Raw genomic sequence first — 16,057 nt, 5'->3', positions numbered from 1 at the left:
GTTCCATTCCAGATACTGTGCGCCTTATAAATGTTATTATCTATACTATTAAAAGCGTAACCCGCGCCATCTTGGATTGAAAATTAGAAGGACCAGTGGCATGGCATCCTTGTGGAAATCAACACGATTAAGTGTGTGGAATTCAATACGTTTGTGTGATTTCAGACGTCGGGTTGCAAGTCTACAAAACCCTGACCCAAACTCCCACTTACAAGTCATCTGATTGGAGAAAGTTTGGGCAGCGACCGTGTTTCAACCACTGGTCGATGTTGTTACCAGACTTCCTAGAAATCTTTCTGACAGGCGACTAATTGGACAGTGTTTCGCAGATGGTTCTCAGGATTGGTTCACTCATTGCCCCTTGCCTGCCCACCTGTCATTTGATCCGCCCTTTTTGGTCGGGTTACTTAAATTCATGTTGTACTAAAGCATGGTTTTCCGGATTGGTTCATTCATTGCTGCGCAGGGTCGTAAGGGTCGAAACAAAACCGAAACAAATCTCACGAATTTGCATTGAGTGAATGAAGTAACTCACAGATTGATGTTTCGCAGGCGACCATGTGTCAACCACTGGTCGATATTGTTATCAGACTTCCTAAAAATTCTTCTGACAAGTGACTCATTTGTTGAAAAGATTAAATGTAGAATATTTATACAAAAACATTCACTTCCAAACGGCATGAGAATTGTCATGATGGACTAGGATGGGATCAAACGGAAGCTTTATAATTTGGAAACATTGGGTAGGGCCGGCTATAGGTTGGAAGGTGTCTCAGGGAACTTTACAATTAATAACATTTTGGGGTTGGGGTGGGGGGGGGGGCCTTACACAAAGAGCCTATAACCGCTCCTTACATTCTGGTCAGTGTATTGTGAGTGGTGTGGTGTTTGGTTTTGAGACAGGCCACATGTTGCTTGGTGAAGGAGGTCGCTTTAGGACCACTTTAGGTTGAAAGTGGGTGGCGACCTCGGACTTACAAAAATCTCCATACAGAAGTTGTACTATTGATGCAAAACGTATCTTGCTGTTTTTTAAACTATGGACGCTATATTGTGCCAGTAAACTCAAATGAGTACATGAATACCGTTTTAGAATACGATCTGTTCATGGAGGTATAGTTTTGAAGTTTCAGAGTTTACCCCATCACGGAAGTTTGTGAAACTTATACACGTACGACAAAGGCTGTTTTGAAGCTGTAAAAAAGAACTTTGCATTTGGTTAAACTTGTTAAGCAAAACGGCATTAAGTTTCCTTTTGAATAAGTCCATTCACAAAATTGGTTAGAGCAGTGTGTCGGTCAGGTCTCAGAATGTACATTTTGCCAAATCCATTTTGTAGCCTAATTTAGCAGTCGGCCCGTTATTAACAAAAGAGACCTCATGCGGCTGAATGGGGTACATTTTTAGGAGTTTGTCTATTGACCCAAACTGGACGTAACAAACCCTAAAAATAACTTGACATGCTTTCTGAAAGTGAAATAAGTTAGAGAAAATTAAGGAGTGAGGATGAATTTATCATTTTTATTTAGTATGTACGATGTAGGGTTCCAGAGATATGGGATGTATGGAGGTTAGTTCCTAGAGCAGCGTGAACATGAACGCGGTCAGAAATTGTGTGTTTTGTCGTTAAGATTTCGCGAGATGCAATAAGCCCAAAGTGACAATAAACAATACACTTTTTTGATGTTCACGTTTAGTGCTCCCGTAATGTGCAGCCTACTGACCAATTCAGATGAGAATAAACTAAAAAGAGGCCTACGCTCTTACCGCCCCCCGAAAAAAAACCCCAAAACAGTAGATAAACTAGATTTGTGGCACACAGCATGTTCCGAAAACTCGCTTTACTTATAGTGCTGTAGCAACGCTATGTGTCGTGGGACGTGAAAATGTCATTTTTTGACGATGTTTTTTAAAAAGGAAATGCAAGCATTATGAATGTATATTGAGTGTGTGGGGAAAGTTTTGGTAGTGTAGAACAAAAGAAACTTTAGTTATTGCTGGCTAACGGTCAGTTTCACCTATCAACGCTGATTTGAAAAACGTGTAGCGTTAAGGAGGCCCAAAATATTAGACCCCTATATACGGGCTCACGGGGGAGCCTTATAGTTTCTCAGAGATGCCAAGTCCAGAGGCAAGCTATGCGTGAGACTTTTCATAGCTCAACTCCCCCCCCCCACCCCCCACCCACGAAAAAAATTCCAGTTTTAGAAGGCCTTTCGAAATCCCGCCCAACTTTTTTTAAATTCATTTTATTTTTTTTATAAAAAAAATCAGAAACTTAATTGTGGACAAAAAGTGTTCCAAAATGCATCAAAAACCCTCTTAATAATAATTAAAACTAACATGAGGTACACAGGATATGTTGATGGTTAATGTGGAGGGACGATTGTGTCAGATTATTTCCTTCCAAACTAAAAAAGTCAATTGGAAACTTCACAACCATACACAAGTCAATAGGAAACTACACAACCATACACAAGTCAATGGGAAACTACACAACCATACACAAGTCAGTGGGAAACTACACAACCATACACAAGTCAATGGGAAACTACACAACCATACACAAGTCAATGGGAAACTACACAACCATACACAAGTCAATGGGAATATACACAACCATACACAAGTCAATGGGAAACTACACAGCCATACACAAGTCAATGGGAAACTGAACAACCATACACAAGTCAATGGGAAACTACACAACCATACACAAGTCAATGTGAAACTACACAACCATACACAAGTCAATGGACACTTCACAGCCATACACAAGTCAATGGGAAACTACACAACCATACACAAGTCAATGGGAAACTACACAACCATACACAAGTCAATGGGAAACTACACAACCATACACAAGTCAATGGGAAACTACACAACCATACACCAGTCAATGGGAATTGACACAACCATACACCAGTCAATGGGAAACTATACAACCATACACAAGTCAATGGGAAACTACACAACCATACACCAGTCAATGGGAAACTACACAACCATACACAAGTCAATGGGAAACTACACAACCATACACAAGTCAATGGGAAACTACACAACCATACACCAGTCAACGGGAAACTACACAACCATACACAAGTCAATGGGAAACTACACAACCATACACCAGTCAACGGGAAACTACACAACCATACACAAGTCAATGGGAAACTACACAACCATACACCAGTCAATGGGAATATACGCAACCATACACAATTCCAGAGATGCCAAGTCCAGAGGCCAGCTATGCGTGAGATTTTTCAAAGTTCAACCCCCCCCCCCCCGAACCCCCCGAAAAAAATTGCCAGTTTTAGAAGGCCTTTCGAAATCGCCGCCCAATTTTTTTTTTTTAAATCAGAAATTTAATTATGGACAAAAAAATGTTCCAAAATGCATCAAAAACCTCTTCATAATAATTAAAACTAACATGAGGTACACAGAATATGTTGGTGGTTAATGTGGAGGTACGATTGTGTCAGACTATTTCCTTCCAAACTAAACAAAATTGACTAAAAATTGATGTCCAAAATCCTCCGCTCACTTCCTCTGCCTCTGCATTTAACGAGTTTGCTAAGTGAATCGGGAAAAACTTGTGCGCAATGAGCGTCTTGCGCTCTGCCGAATTTTAGTTGAACCTGCTGAAAGAGCAAAAGCGTGCGCAATCTACAAATTTGTGCTCTGTTTGTACAAAGTTTGTACAAAAAAATGATGATTCTGATAAACTGCGTGCAATCTAGAAATGTGCAAACATTGTGGATTGCGTTTTTGTACACACGAGCGCGATTTGGCAATGCATGACGTTAATTTTTATTTTTTTCCCCGGTCTGGCCCCAATGCGTGAGAAAATGTTTGCTGTGCATGTGAGCGTGAGACAGAGCCCAAATGCGTGAGTCTCACGCCTAATGAGTGAGACTTGGTAGGTCTGGTTTCTAGAAGTATGCGTACGGTACATCGTCTAACCCAAAACGAGGTGGGCGCAGCTACTGCAAGTAGTGGCGGACGTACGAAATAACTTCATTTTGGGTTAGAATTATGACGCCATGCATAAATATTGAGAGAGGCGTATAACATCCTCACCCACATTACATTTCGAAATATTTGTGTTAAGGATTTTCATCATCTAGCGGGGTGCCGCGCGAAGCACGGCATCCCGCTAGTTATTATTATTACTTGATGAATGGGGCAATAAGCCATTTATAAAAATAAAATAAAAAATTCAATTAAATTCAAGGTTTTTTATTCAAATATTTGTAGCCAAAGGCTAAATTACAATTGAACTTACAAGGTAAAAAACATCAAGATTACATACATTGAAGGGAAATATACAAAACATTAGACCAACATAAAATGAAAATAAGAATGAAGGAGATTGGCAATTGCAATAGTGGCATGGTATAAATAATGCCTATCAAATAATCAAAATATGCGGAAAAGAAACACAAAGTTACAAGCTTTAACATAAATTTAACATGAGTTAGATTTGAATAATGTCTGGTACAATGACTTGCTTAGTCAAATCTTCACGCAGCCAAACCAAATAATAAAACAGTTATATAACTATTAACAAACCAAATCCAAGTATGCTTTTGCTGACAATTGAACCAAACCTAATTACTGTCACAACCATGCTGTCTTGATAGTTAACAAGTTTTAACAGTAAACAGTTATAATTTTGGACATTTGAATCAAACCTATAAAAGAAACAGTTATTATTGTTTACAATTGAACCAAACCTAACAGTAAACTGTTTATGGTTGACAATTTTTAGTAAAACAGCAGTAAACTGTCACCCCTGGGCCCAATTTCATCTGCTTACCGTAAGCACAGAATCGGCGCTTACGGAAGAAGGGAATTCTGTGCTAACGGCAAGCGTATTTCACAGGTTAGAGGTGAATTTTGGCTTCTGCGCGTGTGTACTCCGTGTTACTAGGCATTTTATGCTTACAAGGCTAGCACAGAAATTCGGCGCTTGTACGTAAGCGAGGAATGGCGATCGTAAGCGCAGAATTTGGCGGTAAGCAGAGCCGTGAAATTGGGCCCAGCTTTCTTTACAGTGAAACCAATCCTAAAAGTAAACAGTTATAATTGTTTACAATTTAGTCAAACCTTACTGTATAAACTGGTAACATCTGAAAGCGCATTGGTTACTTTGAATTACTCTTAAATGCACAAAAAAAAAGCTTTTAAGCCCTACGTACAATAAATGCTGCATATAATTTCAATTAGTAATAACTTCCTTTAATATGCTTTTATTAAAAACCACTTTCAAATTTTGGGGGGATTCTTGTTTTTACATTTTTACATTTTTACATTTTTGTTTTTGTTGACAGATTGTTGGTTTTCTGGCTATTCTGTACACACAGCTTGGAGTAGCAGCCCTGATTGGTTCATGTGTCTTCCTCATCTTTATACCTCTCCAAATTGTACTCATTAGGCAGGCGGCCAAAAACAGGAAGAAATTCATGGTATGTACTGTTTCTAAACTGCATTTTGTTTTACCATTGAACTAATTTCTCTGTTGTTCCGGATTAAACAGTCTTGCCCTACAACACATGGCTTTCTCTGCCCAACCCTTGCCCCAGGTAGTCTCCCATACCTCTGTACAATGAAAAGAATATTTTCAGCAAGGAGGCGAAGCCAAGTTGAATGGAACATTCAACTCATGAAATGGTTCTTGCCATTGTACTCAAAATTATTCATTATTTATCAGTACACAGTTTTGGTAATAAAAAAAAAGCACATGCATTTACCATTGCTGGTTTACAGAGCATACATTTTTAACAAATTGTAGGGGGTAAAAAACTGTGTATTACAAATTGTATGGGATTAGAAACTGTTGTTTACAAATTGTAGGGGATTGAAACTCAGTTTAAGTTTTTAAAAATTATTTTCTTTTTTTATAATTAATGTTTAATGGTTAAAATTTGCTAATCCAAATTCCATGTTTTTGCAGGAACAATCTGACGAACGTCTGAAGAAGACGAACGAACTTCTACAAGGCATCAAGTTGATCAAGCTGTACGGATGGGAAGACATCTTCTACAAAGCCATCAGCAAAGTACGAGCTCTGGAGATTGTGGCCATGATGAAACAGAGAGGATGGCATGTGATTCTTTGTAAGTTGTCTTCCAGGGAACTAATTCATAGAAGCTGCTTAACTCAATTCAATTCAATTCAATAAATGTTTATTCCATACTCTTGTTGAAAAAAAAAAAGAATTGTGAGAATTAAACGGTACATAGAAATTTAACAAATTTAAAGTGCATTAAGTTATGCAAAAAAAACCAATATAATCTAAAAGCAAATAATAAATTGATAACTAGGAATTAACTATGTACAAGACAGGAGCGAGGGCATGGGGCTGTTAGATAAGCCGTGGCTTGTAAAACAACAGCCTTTATACAGACAACTAAACACACAAACAAATAAACAAACAAACAAACAAACAAACATCGAAGAAGAAACAAGGACAAGACAATTACACAATGACAATACAAAAATGCAGACGACAAAATACAAAGAAAATAAAACCAGACTAACTCTTTTAGTGCTGGCTTTTTGTTTGCATTTTTGACCTAAAATTACCAGCTTTTTGAGGTTTTTCCAAATAATCCGGCTTAAACAATAAAAAAACATGTCATTTTCGTTGCTGGGAGAAAAAAAATAAATAAATACCTACTACCTACATAACAGATTTCTTTGGTATGTCTTTATTACAGCACAAACTTACAGGTTCTCAATCTGGTAGGCCCAACATTCCCTACCCATCATCCTTTAACCACCCAAAAATAATATGTAGTAAATCTTAGATGCATTTGGTTCCCTTTTTCTTTTGTTGTATACAGCATTGTGTTCGTCTGTCAGTCCACTGCTAGTTGCCTTAGTGGTAAGTGACTAAAATTCATTTGAATGCCACACGATTTTTAAGGATAGTTTGTGCATTTAAATTATTCTGTTTGGGAATTTCTATTTCAGCAGATTAATTTTCAAAGGTTTGTTGGTTCTATGGTTGATGATTCAAAACATGAACAATTTCTGCAACTATACAATTGGTACTCACTCATAAAGTTAGAGATGCTTTTTCAGGTTTTTGGCCCCAAACATTAAACAATATATTTTTTTGAGTGAATGGTATTTCAAAGAGTATCACCCACTCGAACAATTTTTTTTTAAACTTTTACTTTCAACGGTCAGGAACCATGACAAAAGTTTAAAACGTTTCTTATAAAACACATAAGAATTGGTCACGTGATATATTGTCAGGATCCTGACAAAAAACTAATTTTGAGCACTTTATTTCACTGCTACTAATAATTGGCGGACTTTTTCGAGCAATGGCTTAAACGAAAGCTTGTAACTTTCTCGACCCCCATCAAAATACCTATTGAATTTTAAATCAAAATTTTGGGGTCAAATCGGCCAAAAATCTGACATAGCGTCTTTAATGACAATACATATTTACTTGGTTAGAAGTGATAAACGCACTTTGAGAACCATTTCACTTCAGAGTGTTGTAGTTATAGAGAAATAGCAGTTTTTGGCCCCCAAAATGTGAATCTGAGAAACTTAACTATCGGAAAAGTTTCTCAGACTGTTTACTCTAATTACAGATTCTTCCTGCGTAGACATGACCACTCTGGTTTTTCGGCGATATCTAAAAAATGCTACCACCTTTTGAAATTAAACTTTCCAGGGTTAGTTTTATTGTATATTATAAACATTTATATAGTATTAAAAACAAAATTGGTATAAAAATTGAATTTTGTTGCAAACAATAATTCTGTCATAATATTATCTTTTATTTACAGTCTTTCAGTATGTACACCAAGCTGACTGGTAATCCCCTAACTCCTGACATCGCCTTCACTGCTTTGGCCGTCTTCGGTCAGCTTTCCCATCCATTGATCATGATTCCACATATCGTTAATTGCCACATCAATGGATTCATCAGCACAGGTCGCTTGAGGACATTTTTTGAAGCACCTGAAATTGAGCGGTCCAACGACAGCAACCACAACCGTCTCGTCGACGCTGAGGTGAAGTTGAATGGAAGTGTAAACTATGAGGTAAACATGGTAACAAATCAGGTTTCATTTTTATTGGTCACAAAACAAGACTTTTGTAAAGTCCTCAAAAACTACACTTACCCAGTTCATTTTTGGGAAAACCGTGCAATATCAAGCATGTTTGTGTGGAGCATTGTATTCTTCTTTTAAAACATCTTTCTAACTTTATGCATTTCATAACAAACGGATACAAACACTTTTTATTGACCAACTAGCCCTATCCAAAGCAACGTGTCTCTTCAAGTTTCTGTAGTGTTAACAATGTCTAGTTCTTTGCAACATAGTTTCTTGTTAATTTGTTTCTTTGCATCCATATTTGGCACAATTTCACTTTGATAACTTCTTGTTTAAGTCTGTTCATTCAAACCTCAAGCTGACATTAAAGTCACTTTGTCTTTTACCCCTTTTTTAATTTTTAAACTTTTTAATTCAATGTGTGGAATATTTTTCTATATCGAAGGTTGGTGTACGACAGCGAAGGAAAAATGACAAAGAGGACAAGAATAAGTTAATGTCTGGCAAGAACAATAATTGCAATAACATACCTGCTGGGGAACCATGTGTTATATCGCCCTCATCGTTGTCGTTACCAGATGATATCGCATTGAGAGTGAGTAAATTTGTATTTATCCTTTTTAAATAAAAGCAAAGCCGAAACATACGTAAAAATTTGTCACAAAATTTGTATGAATCTTATATTAACAATAATGGTTTACCATTTAATGAATTTTTTTTTAAATGCCATTTTGATATGTACACGAGTACATAACATTATATTGACCAAATGTGTATAAAATGAGAAGAAACACATCTTCTTTGGTGTTGATTTGTTTTCAGTGCAATTCAATTCAACATTTATATCCTTTGGTGCAAACAAAAGAAACAAACTAAGAACAAGTATTCAAATCAATAACATATACAATGTATTCATAAATCAATGACAATCATAAACTGAGTTATAACTTAAAGAGGAATATGTTGACAAAAATCAAGTGTTTTGTGAGATGGAGACAGCCATAAGTTCTTACAAATCCGAAGCAATTTTTTTCAAGAAATTGTGTCCTTCTTGACTTATTCTCTGTGGACGTTGTTTGTAAAAGAAGGAAATATTGGTTGTTTCTTCAGTTTTAAATTTGTCCATGTGGTATTTTGTTTTTTAGGTAAGAGGAAATTTCATCTGGGATGATACAGCCAACACACCCACCCTGAGGGACATGGATCTGGACATCCCGGCAGGTTAGTTTAAATTTCTGACATAATTTTTCTCGGTCCTCCTTGCTCCTTTTTTTATCACTTCTATATTTGTTGTCATTTGAATAGTATGGGTGGGCAAATGAAATAAAATAGCTGTTGTGACATGCAGTAAACCAAAGTTCTTGTGAGTGAAGGATCTTTGGGCAAGACATTTAACTGTTACTTTCCTTTGCAATTCACCAGGCCATACAAAACTGCAACTGCAAATTTAACATCTCGTATATCGTTGCGGTACCCGCTGCCAAAACATAGGATTCAAACTGCCTCTAGCTTCTGGGCAACCTCAGTAGTCTAGTTGGTAAGACACTGCTCTAGAATTGCAAGGGTCGTGGGTTCAAATACCACCCTAGTAACATGCCTGTGATATTTTTTTCACAGGACTCGGGGAAAGTACTGAGTATATACAGTGCTAACACACATCGGTGTATGGGTAAAAACCAAAATTATTATTCTTTATCCCCGATGCAAATTTAACATCTCTTATAAACTGCAACTGATATTGATTAGATGCATGATAGCAATACATCTAACGAGCCATTTTGTGTACATTTTCTGTCACAGGAAAGCTGACTATGATTGTTGGTCAGGTCGGGTGTGGAAAGTCCTCCTTGCTGTCGGCCATTCTGGGCGAAATGACAACTATGTCGGGCGGGGTACACTGGAACCCGTAAGTTAAACTTCTCTGTGTAATTTTTTGTTTTGTTCTGTGTTTGTATTGATTGGGTTGGGACTGGGAAAACACCTCTGCTCTACAATCTGCATGGTGACTGTTTTATGTTCGGACACCTATGTTCCAACAACCCCTTTTTGCTATGTGTAGGGTTTGGGTTGGGGTTAGGATTAGGATTAGTAAAATAATCAGGGGTGTCGGAACATAAATGTCGGAACAGGTGTTTATCAGTTTACATATCCCCTAAAACCTGCCTCAATTTGACGGTCGTGATTTTCTTTTTTACGCCATCTACTATTAGCCTGTAATTGCTCTTATGATAAAACCATCTTTATTTGTTTGTTTTTAAAGGAAATACCACTCTGTTTCCTTCGGAGCCCAGAAAGCCTGGTTACTGAATGCTTCATTCAGGGATAATATTATTTTCAACAATGCGTACGACCAGTCAAGGTGAGATTCAAACCCTAGGGTTAGACTGTGCAAGTCTAGCGTTTATTTAAATTTCCAGATTGCAAGGTTGCAAGCTTTGAGTATTTTTTATGTGATATACTTTTAAAAATAATTCTTGTTGATATTTCAAGTTCTTGTATGTGATATTGTCTTTTACTCATGTTTTTATATTATGATGAAGAATAATAAATGCAATATGACAAATGGTCCCAACTGCATGATTTTGTTTCTGCAATCACTTCAGTTTAACAGAACATAACTGTAAAAATGATTTCCTATTGTTTGAAAAGTAAAATAAATTTTGCAAATCAATAAAGAAAAATAATCGAGAAAACCTGCAGACTTGAGCTCCACTTCCGGTAACTTGTAAACAACTAAGAATTTTGTCCCACTCCCAACCCCCCCCCCCAACCCCCCAAATGAAAATGCCTGATTACAACACTTTAGTGGTTTTCGAGCAGTTTCGTGCAAAAAAATGTAATTTTTATAGATTTTTTGTATTATCATTTGTTTTAGATTACCATGCCTGGTTTCCCCCAAATTGACTTGTGTTTTAAAAAAATGTGAATAACATAAAAATACACATCGTTGAGCCCTAATTTCAGGCCTTGAGCCCAACTCTGCCATTTTATGATTATTGTTGTTATAAAGCTTTCTATTATAACCATTATTGCTTGCTCATTTCCAGGTACAAGACGGTGTTAGATTCTTGCTCCTTGCAGCCTGACATAGACATTCTCCCAGGAGGTGACCAGACCGAGATTGGAGAGAAAGGAATCAACTTGAGTGGTGGTCAGAAACAACGAGTCAGCGTCGGTAGAGCCATGTATAGCTACAATGATGTGGTCATCCTGGTAAGAGATTATCTGATGTTATTTTTTCAAAGGTCTTTTCCCCAACAAAATTTTCTGTTTATTTTTTTAGCTGAAAAGTTAGAGTGAGAAACCCCATCACATCCTAAACTTCTCAGCTTTTAAATGTTCCCTTTGGTAAACCTAGCCATTGGCTGTTCATTGTTGAGACAATTTTTTTTTTAGCCAGCCTGTTAGAATAAAAAATACTGTTTAACTTCTGCTGCTAATCCCTACGCAAATAAAAAGACACTCTAATGTTCAGAGTTCGGTCTTTGTAAGCAGACAAGTAAAGTATTCGCAATGCTATCCTTTAGAAACATACACACATGCCGCTCAATCTTCTTAATTATTGAAGTACACTTGTGAGAACCCCATGGAGAAGAGACAATGGGAGACTTTGAGGCGCTAGGTGGCAGCAGACTTACCAGGTAACTTTCCATTGTTTATGTAGTTCTGAGCATGCGCACATTACTGAGAACAATGGATTTTACCTGGTAAGTCTGCTGCCACCAAGCGTCCTGAAAGTCTCCAATTAAGGAAGTTACAATTTTAGTTGTGGAGGAAGATCCCAGAGAATTATTCAAGGGAAATAGTGAGCAATTTGGGAGGGACAGAAAACCTAATCCACTTAAGTGCCCCGGTGGGATTTGAACCAGGATCCTTAAGGTAGAAGGCAAGGAAAGATACCACTATGCTGGAATTATTAAAGCACCTACATCATGAACAAACAAATGTTGCCCCCAAAATTAAATTCTTTCAAATATTTTTGTACCTCCATTCCTCCTCAGGATGATCCCCTCTCGGCCCTTGACATGCACGTTGGAGCAAACCTCTTCAAGGAAGGCATCGAGGAATTCTTGTTGGGAGAATATTCCATTACTCTTAACTTCCTAGCTTGGATTATAACTAAATTCTCCTTACCTCCATTCCTCCTCAGGATGATCCCCTCTCAGCCCTTGACATGCACGTTGGCGCTCACCTCTTCAAGGAAGGCATCGAGGGATTCTTGATGAGAAAAAGCAAACGTACCGTCATCCTGGTCACTCATCAGACACAGTACGCAGAGAAAGCAGACAAGGTACCAGCCCATAATAAATATTTACTTAAACGAGGAGGTTTTGTAGTAACACAACTCAAATACCTTGTTGAATTTTTTGGTGGTTTTGAAAAAACCTTTGTCAACTTTGAGATATCGACCTCTGTAAACAAGGTCGATACTGTGAGTTTGGTTTCATGCAAAGGAGTCTTTCCCAGGGTTGATCGATCTCGACGCGCCATTTTTTCCTAGCAATACCTTGCTCCCTGGAATTGGTTCATTAAAATGTGCTAGAATCTAGCACATTTTAAACAGGCCGGTGATGTTTCTACTCATGCATGTCTTTCATCTTAAAGAATGTTGTATGCTTTTAAAAAACGCCAACACATTGCGATATGAATAAGTTCCCTGTTTGTCTCCCAACAGATTGTGTACATGAAAGACGGCCACATCCTCCACCAGGGAACCCTCCAAGAAATCCGGGATGAGAATCCAGAGCTCGTTGCTGACTGGAGAGCCACAGATAAAGAGAGAAATGAGTGTGAGTCAGAGGGGACCGACCAAGAGGATGTGACAAAAGAACCAGCCAAAATGATGCGTCAGATCTCTGGCAAGATGGAGGAAAAAAAGCTGAAAGGTAAAGTTATCGTTTGGTTTTTGTCAATGACAAAGGTTGAATTTTAAAGGAACATGTTGCCTTGGATCGGACGAGTTGGTCTATTAAAAGCGTTTGAAACCGTTTGTTATGAAATGCATTATGGTTAGAAAGATGTTTTAAAAGTAGAATATACTGATCCACACAAGTATCACTCAAAATTGCACGGTTTTCCTTTTACGTCGCGAACTATCAAGCATTATGGTTAGAAAGATGTTTTAAAAGTAGAATATACTGATCCACACAAGTATCACTCAAAATTGCACGGTTTTCCTTTTACGTCGCAAACTAACATGGTCGGCCATTTATGGGAGTCAAAATTTTGACTCCCATAAATGGATGGCATCGAAATTGTGTGGATTTCTTTTTCGACGAGGTAAAAAGAAATCCATGCAATTTTGAGGCATATTTGTGTAGATCATTGTATTCTACTTTTACAATATCTTTCTAACCATATGCATTTTATAACAAACGGTTACAGAATGCTTTTCGAAGACCAGCTTGACCGATCTAAGGCAACGTGTTCCTTTAAGCACGGTTCATCCAGGAAGATACCAGAAAAATCACCTGTAAAGACACTTTCAGTTGTAGTCAGAGTCTACTTAAAACAGAGCAAACTTTTGTGGTGCTATTTTTTGTTGAGTCCATGTTTAGCGGGTATCATTTACATCTCTGGCTGTATTATAACTTTCAGGCTGACACCACACAAATCACAAAAAGTCTTGTTCAGACAATCTTTGAAGATTTAGGTTTGCCAACACGCTTTAGATTTCTAACATAATAAGGGACCCTTCCATTGAAATATTTTCACTGGACGCATACTACTATACCTTTTATTTGTTATAGCAAGTAACATTTTTGATGAAAACTGCACATCCCAAATTCTATTTGGGGTTGTAACTAAATTATGACCTTGTCTTTAAGAAAGGTTTCATAACAATTCTCTCTTCATAACAACAGTTTATGGAAAAATACTGAAAATAAATCAAATATTTTATGCAATACAAAGTGAAGGAATATTTGGTTTTAATCAAATAGGCTGTATTCAAGTTTTTTTCTTCTTCTTTTTGTATTTAAAAAAAATGGTCTCAAAATTATGACTAGTCTGCTCTGGTAAAACATTTTATACAATCAGGAAGAAAGAAAATAGAGCTATTTTATTGCTGAATTTGTCTGATAGTTACTATTATTTTGTTCCTTGAATCTTTGGAAATTATCTTCAGCAGCTGACGGCCAACTCATTGAGGAAGAGGAGAGAGCTGAGGGGTCCGTCTCCTTGGGGGTCTACCTCACCTACTTTAAAGCTTTAGGCTTCTGGATATGCTTGCTTCAGGTCTGTCTTCAATTCAGCAAGAATTTGCTTGACGTGCGCACAAATTACTGGCTGTCGGACTGGTCCGAAGCAGGAAATAATCTGACAACAGCAAATGCAACACAGGTATAATTGGTTGTCTGAAATAGGTACTAAAATTTGTTTCCCTTGCGGTATTTTAATAACTGAATAAGGTTGAAAATCCAAGTTCATCATGCGATGTGCGTAATGTGTAGTGATCACAACCATGATGATGGAAAACACGACAAGGTAAACACACCATTCCATGTATCTCTCCTGTGTTATGCTATATAAGATAAGATGAGATAAGATAAGATAAGATAAGATAAGATAAGATAAGATAAGATAAGATAAGATAAGATAAGATAAGATAAGATAAGATAAGATAAGATAAGATAAGATAAGATAAGATAAGATAAGAACCTTATTATCCCACACTGGGGATATTAATACTGGCCTTAATACAAACAGTATACAGACAAAAACACTAAACAACAGACAGATTGATTAAATGAAACAATTAGTTAACAATATTTAACAAGTATAAAATTATGTTATATGAACATAAAAAATTGGGGGACCCTTCAAAGTTTAAGACCTAGTGCATAGGTTTATTTTATCAACTGTTCATCTGATTCTTTTTGTTTAGGAGGAGTTGCTTGCTTCATTGAATCATTACTTGGGAGGATATGCTGGTTTTTCTGTCTCTAGTATGATCGTAAATACTGCTTCATCAGCACTCATCACCATAGCCTCCCTTGTGGCTGCCAAAACACTCCACAACACTATGCTGAAAACAGTCTTGAACGCACCATTGAGGTAAAAACTAGGAAATAGTTTTCAATATTAAAGGGAAGGTACACGTTTGGTAATTACTCAAAATAAATATTTACTTAAAAACTGACTTGGTAACGAGCATTGGAGAGCTGTTGATACAAAAAAAAAACATTGTGAGAAACGGCTCCCTCTGAAGTAGCTTAGATTTTGAGAAAGAGTCCATATCTCATTAAAATAACTTTAGCCATCCCCAGAAGTCTTTTATTCCTATCTGAAAGTACACAAATTCGTCCAACAAGGGTGTTTTTTCCCTCATCATTTTTCTCGCAACTTCAATGACCAATTTAGCTCAATTTTCCACAGGCTTGTTTATTATGCTTATTTGTTGGGATACACCTAGTGAGAAGACTGGTCTTTGACAATTACCAAACGTGTACCTTCCCTTTAATAATATTATCAACTCTTATATAGCGCATTTCTAAAGAATAATCATTGTGCTGTGAACATTGTTACCCCTGGTCACTGCCATTCAACATTCTTTGAAACAATCTCAGCTCTGCCAAATTTGTAGCTTACTAAACTAAATCAATTCAAAAGCCATCTTTGCCATCAGAGGTGCCCCGGATGAAAAAGAAACAACTGTAGTTAAGTGTCTTGCTCAAGGACACAAGTGTCATAGCCGGGATTTGAACCCACACCCTAAATGTCTCGGCAACAAGTACTTGAGTCGGATGCGCTTAACTGCTGAGCCATGACTTGCCACGCTCCACACAAGTATGAGCCCAATTTCATAGAGCTAATCTGATTTTAAAAGCACAAAAAGGCGCAAAAAACACAAAGCAATTTTGCCTACCAGAATGAGATTACATGTCAAACTACCATTCCATATGTGTCTGTCACTGCATGGTACCCTGCTTAGTTTTGATTGGCTGAAAGTTATTAAGCAATTT

The 16,057-nt window shown here is 37.2% G+C and overlaps 1 protein-coding gene across 2 annotated transcripts in view; it reads left to right on the top strand.

Annotated features, from left to right (window-relative positions):
- LOC139934056 (ATP-binding cassette sub-family C member 9-like) overlaps positions 1-16,057 on the top strand; it is a 34,590-nt gene that overhangs the window by 6,483 nt on the left and 12,050 nt on the right. The window contains exons 7-19 of one of the 2 annotated variants that reach the window (XM_071928344.1): positions 5,343-5,477; positions 5,966-6,128; positions 6,858-6,898; positions 7,821-8,078; positions 8,539-8,688; positions 9,239-9,314; positions 9,894-9,999; positions 10,354-10,452; positions 11,141-11,306; positions 12,244-12,384; positions 12,769-12,979; positions 14,224-14,435; positions 14,980-15,149. In XM_071928344.1, coding sequence (XP_071784445.1) covers positions 5,343-5,477; positions 5,966-6,128; positions 6,858-6,898; positions 7,821-8,078; positions 8,539-8,688; positions 9,239-9,314; positions 9,894-9,999; positions 10,354-10,452; positions 11,141-11,306; positions 12,244-12,384; positions 12,769-12,979; positions 14,224-14,435; positions 14,980-15,149 — 1,928 coding nt within the window. Of the gene's footprint in view, positions 1-5,342; positions 5,478-5,965; positions 6,129-6,857; positions 6,899-7,820; positions 8,079-8,538; positions 8,689-9,238; positions 9,315-9,893; positions 10,000-10,353; positions 10,453-11,140; positions 11,307-12,243; positions 12,385-12,768; positions 12,980-14,220; positions 14,436-14,979; positions 15,150-16,057 lie in introns of both variants that reach the window. The other variant, XM_071928343.1, reaches the window with a different exon arrangement.

The sequence above is a fragment of the Asterias amurensis genome, chromosome 2, assembly GCF_032118995.1.
Source record: "Asterias amurensis chromosome 2, ASM3211899v1".
NCBI lineage: Eukaryota > Metazoa > Echinodermata > Asteroidea > Forcipulatida > Asteriidae > Asterias > Asterias amurensis.
The sequence above is the reverse complement of the archived record's forward strand: the minus strand, read 5'-3'. Positions and strand labels throughout refer to the sequence as shown.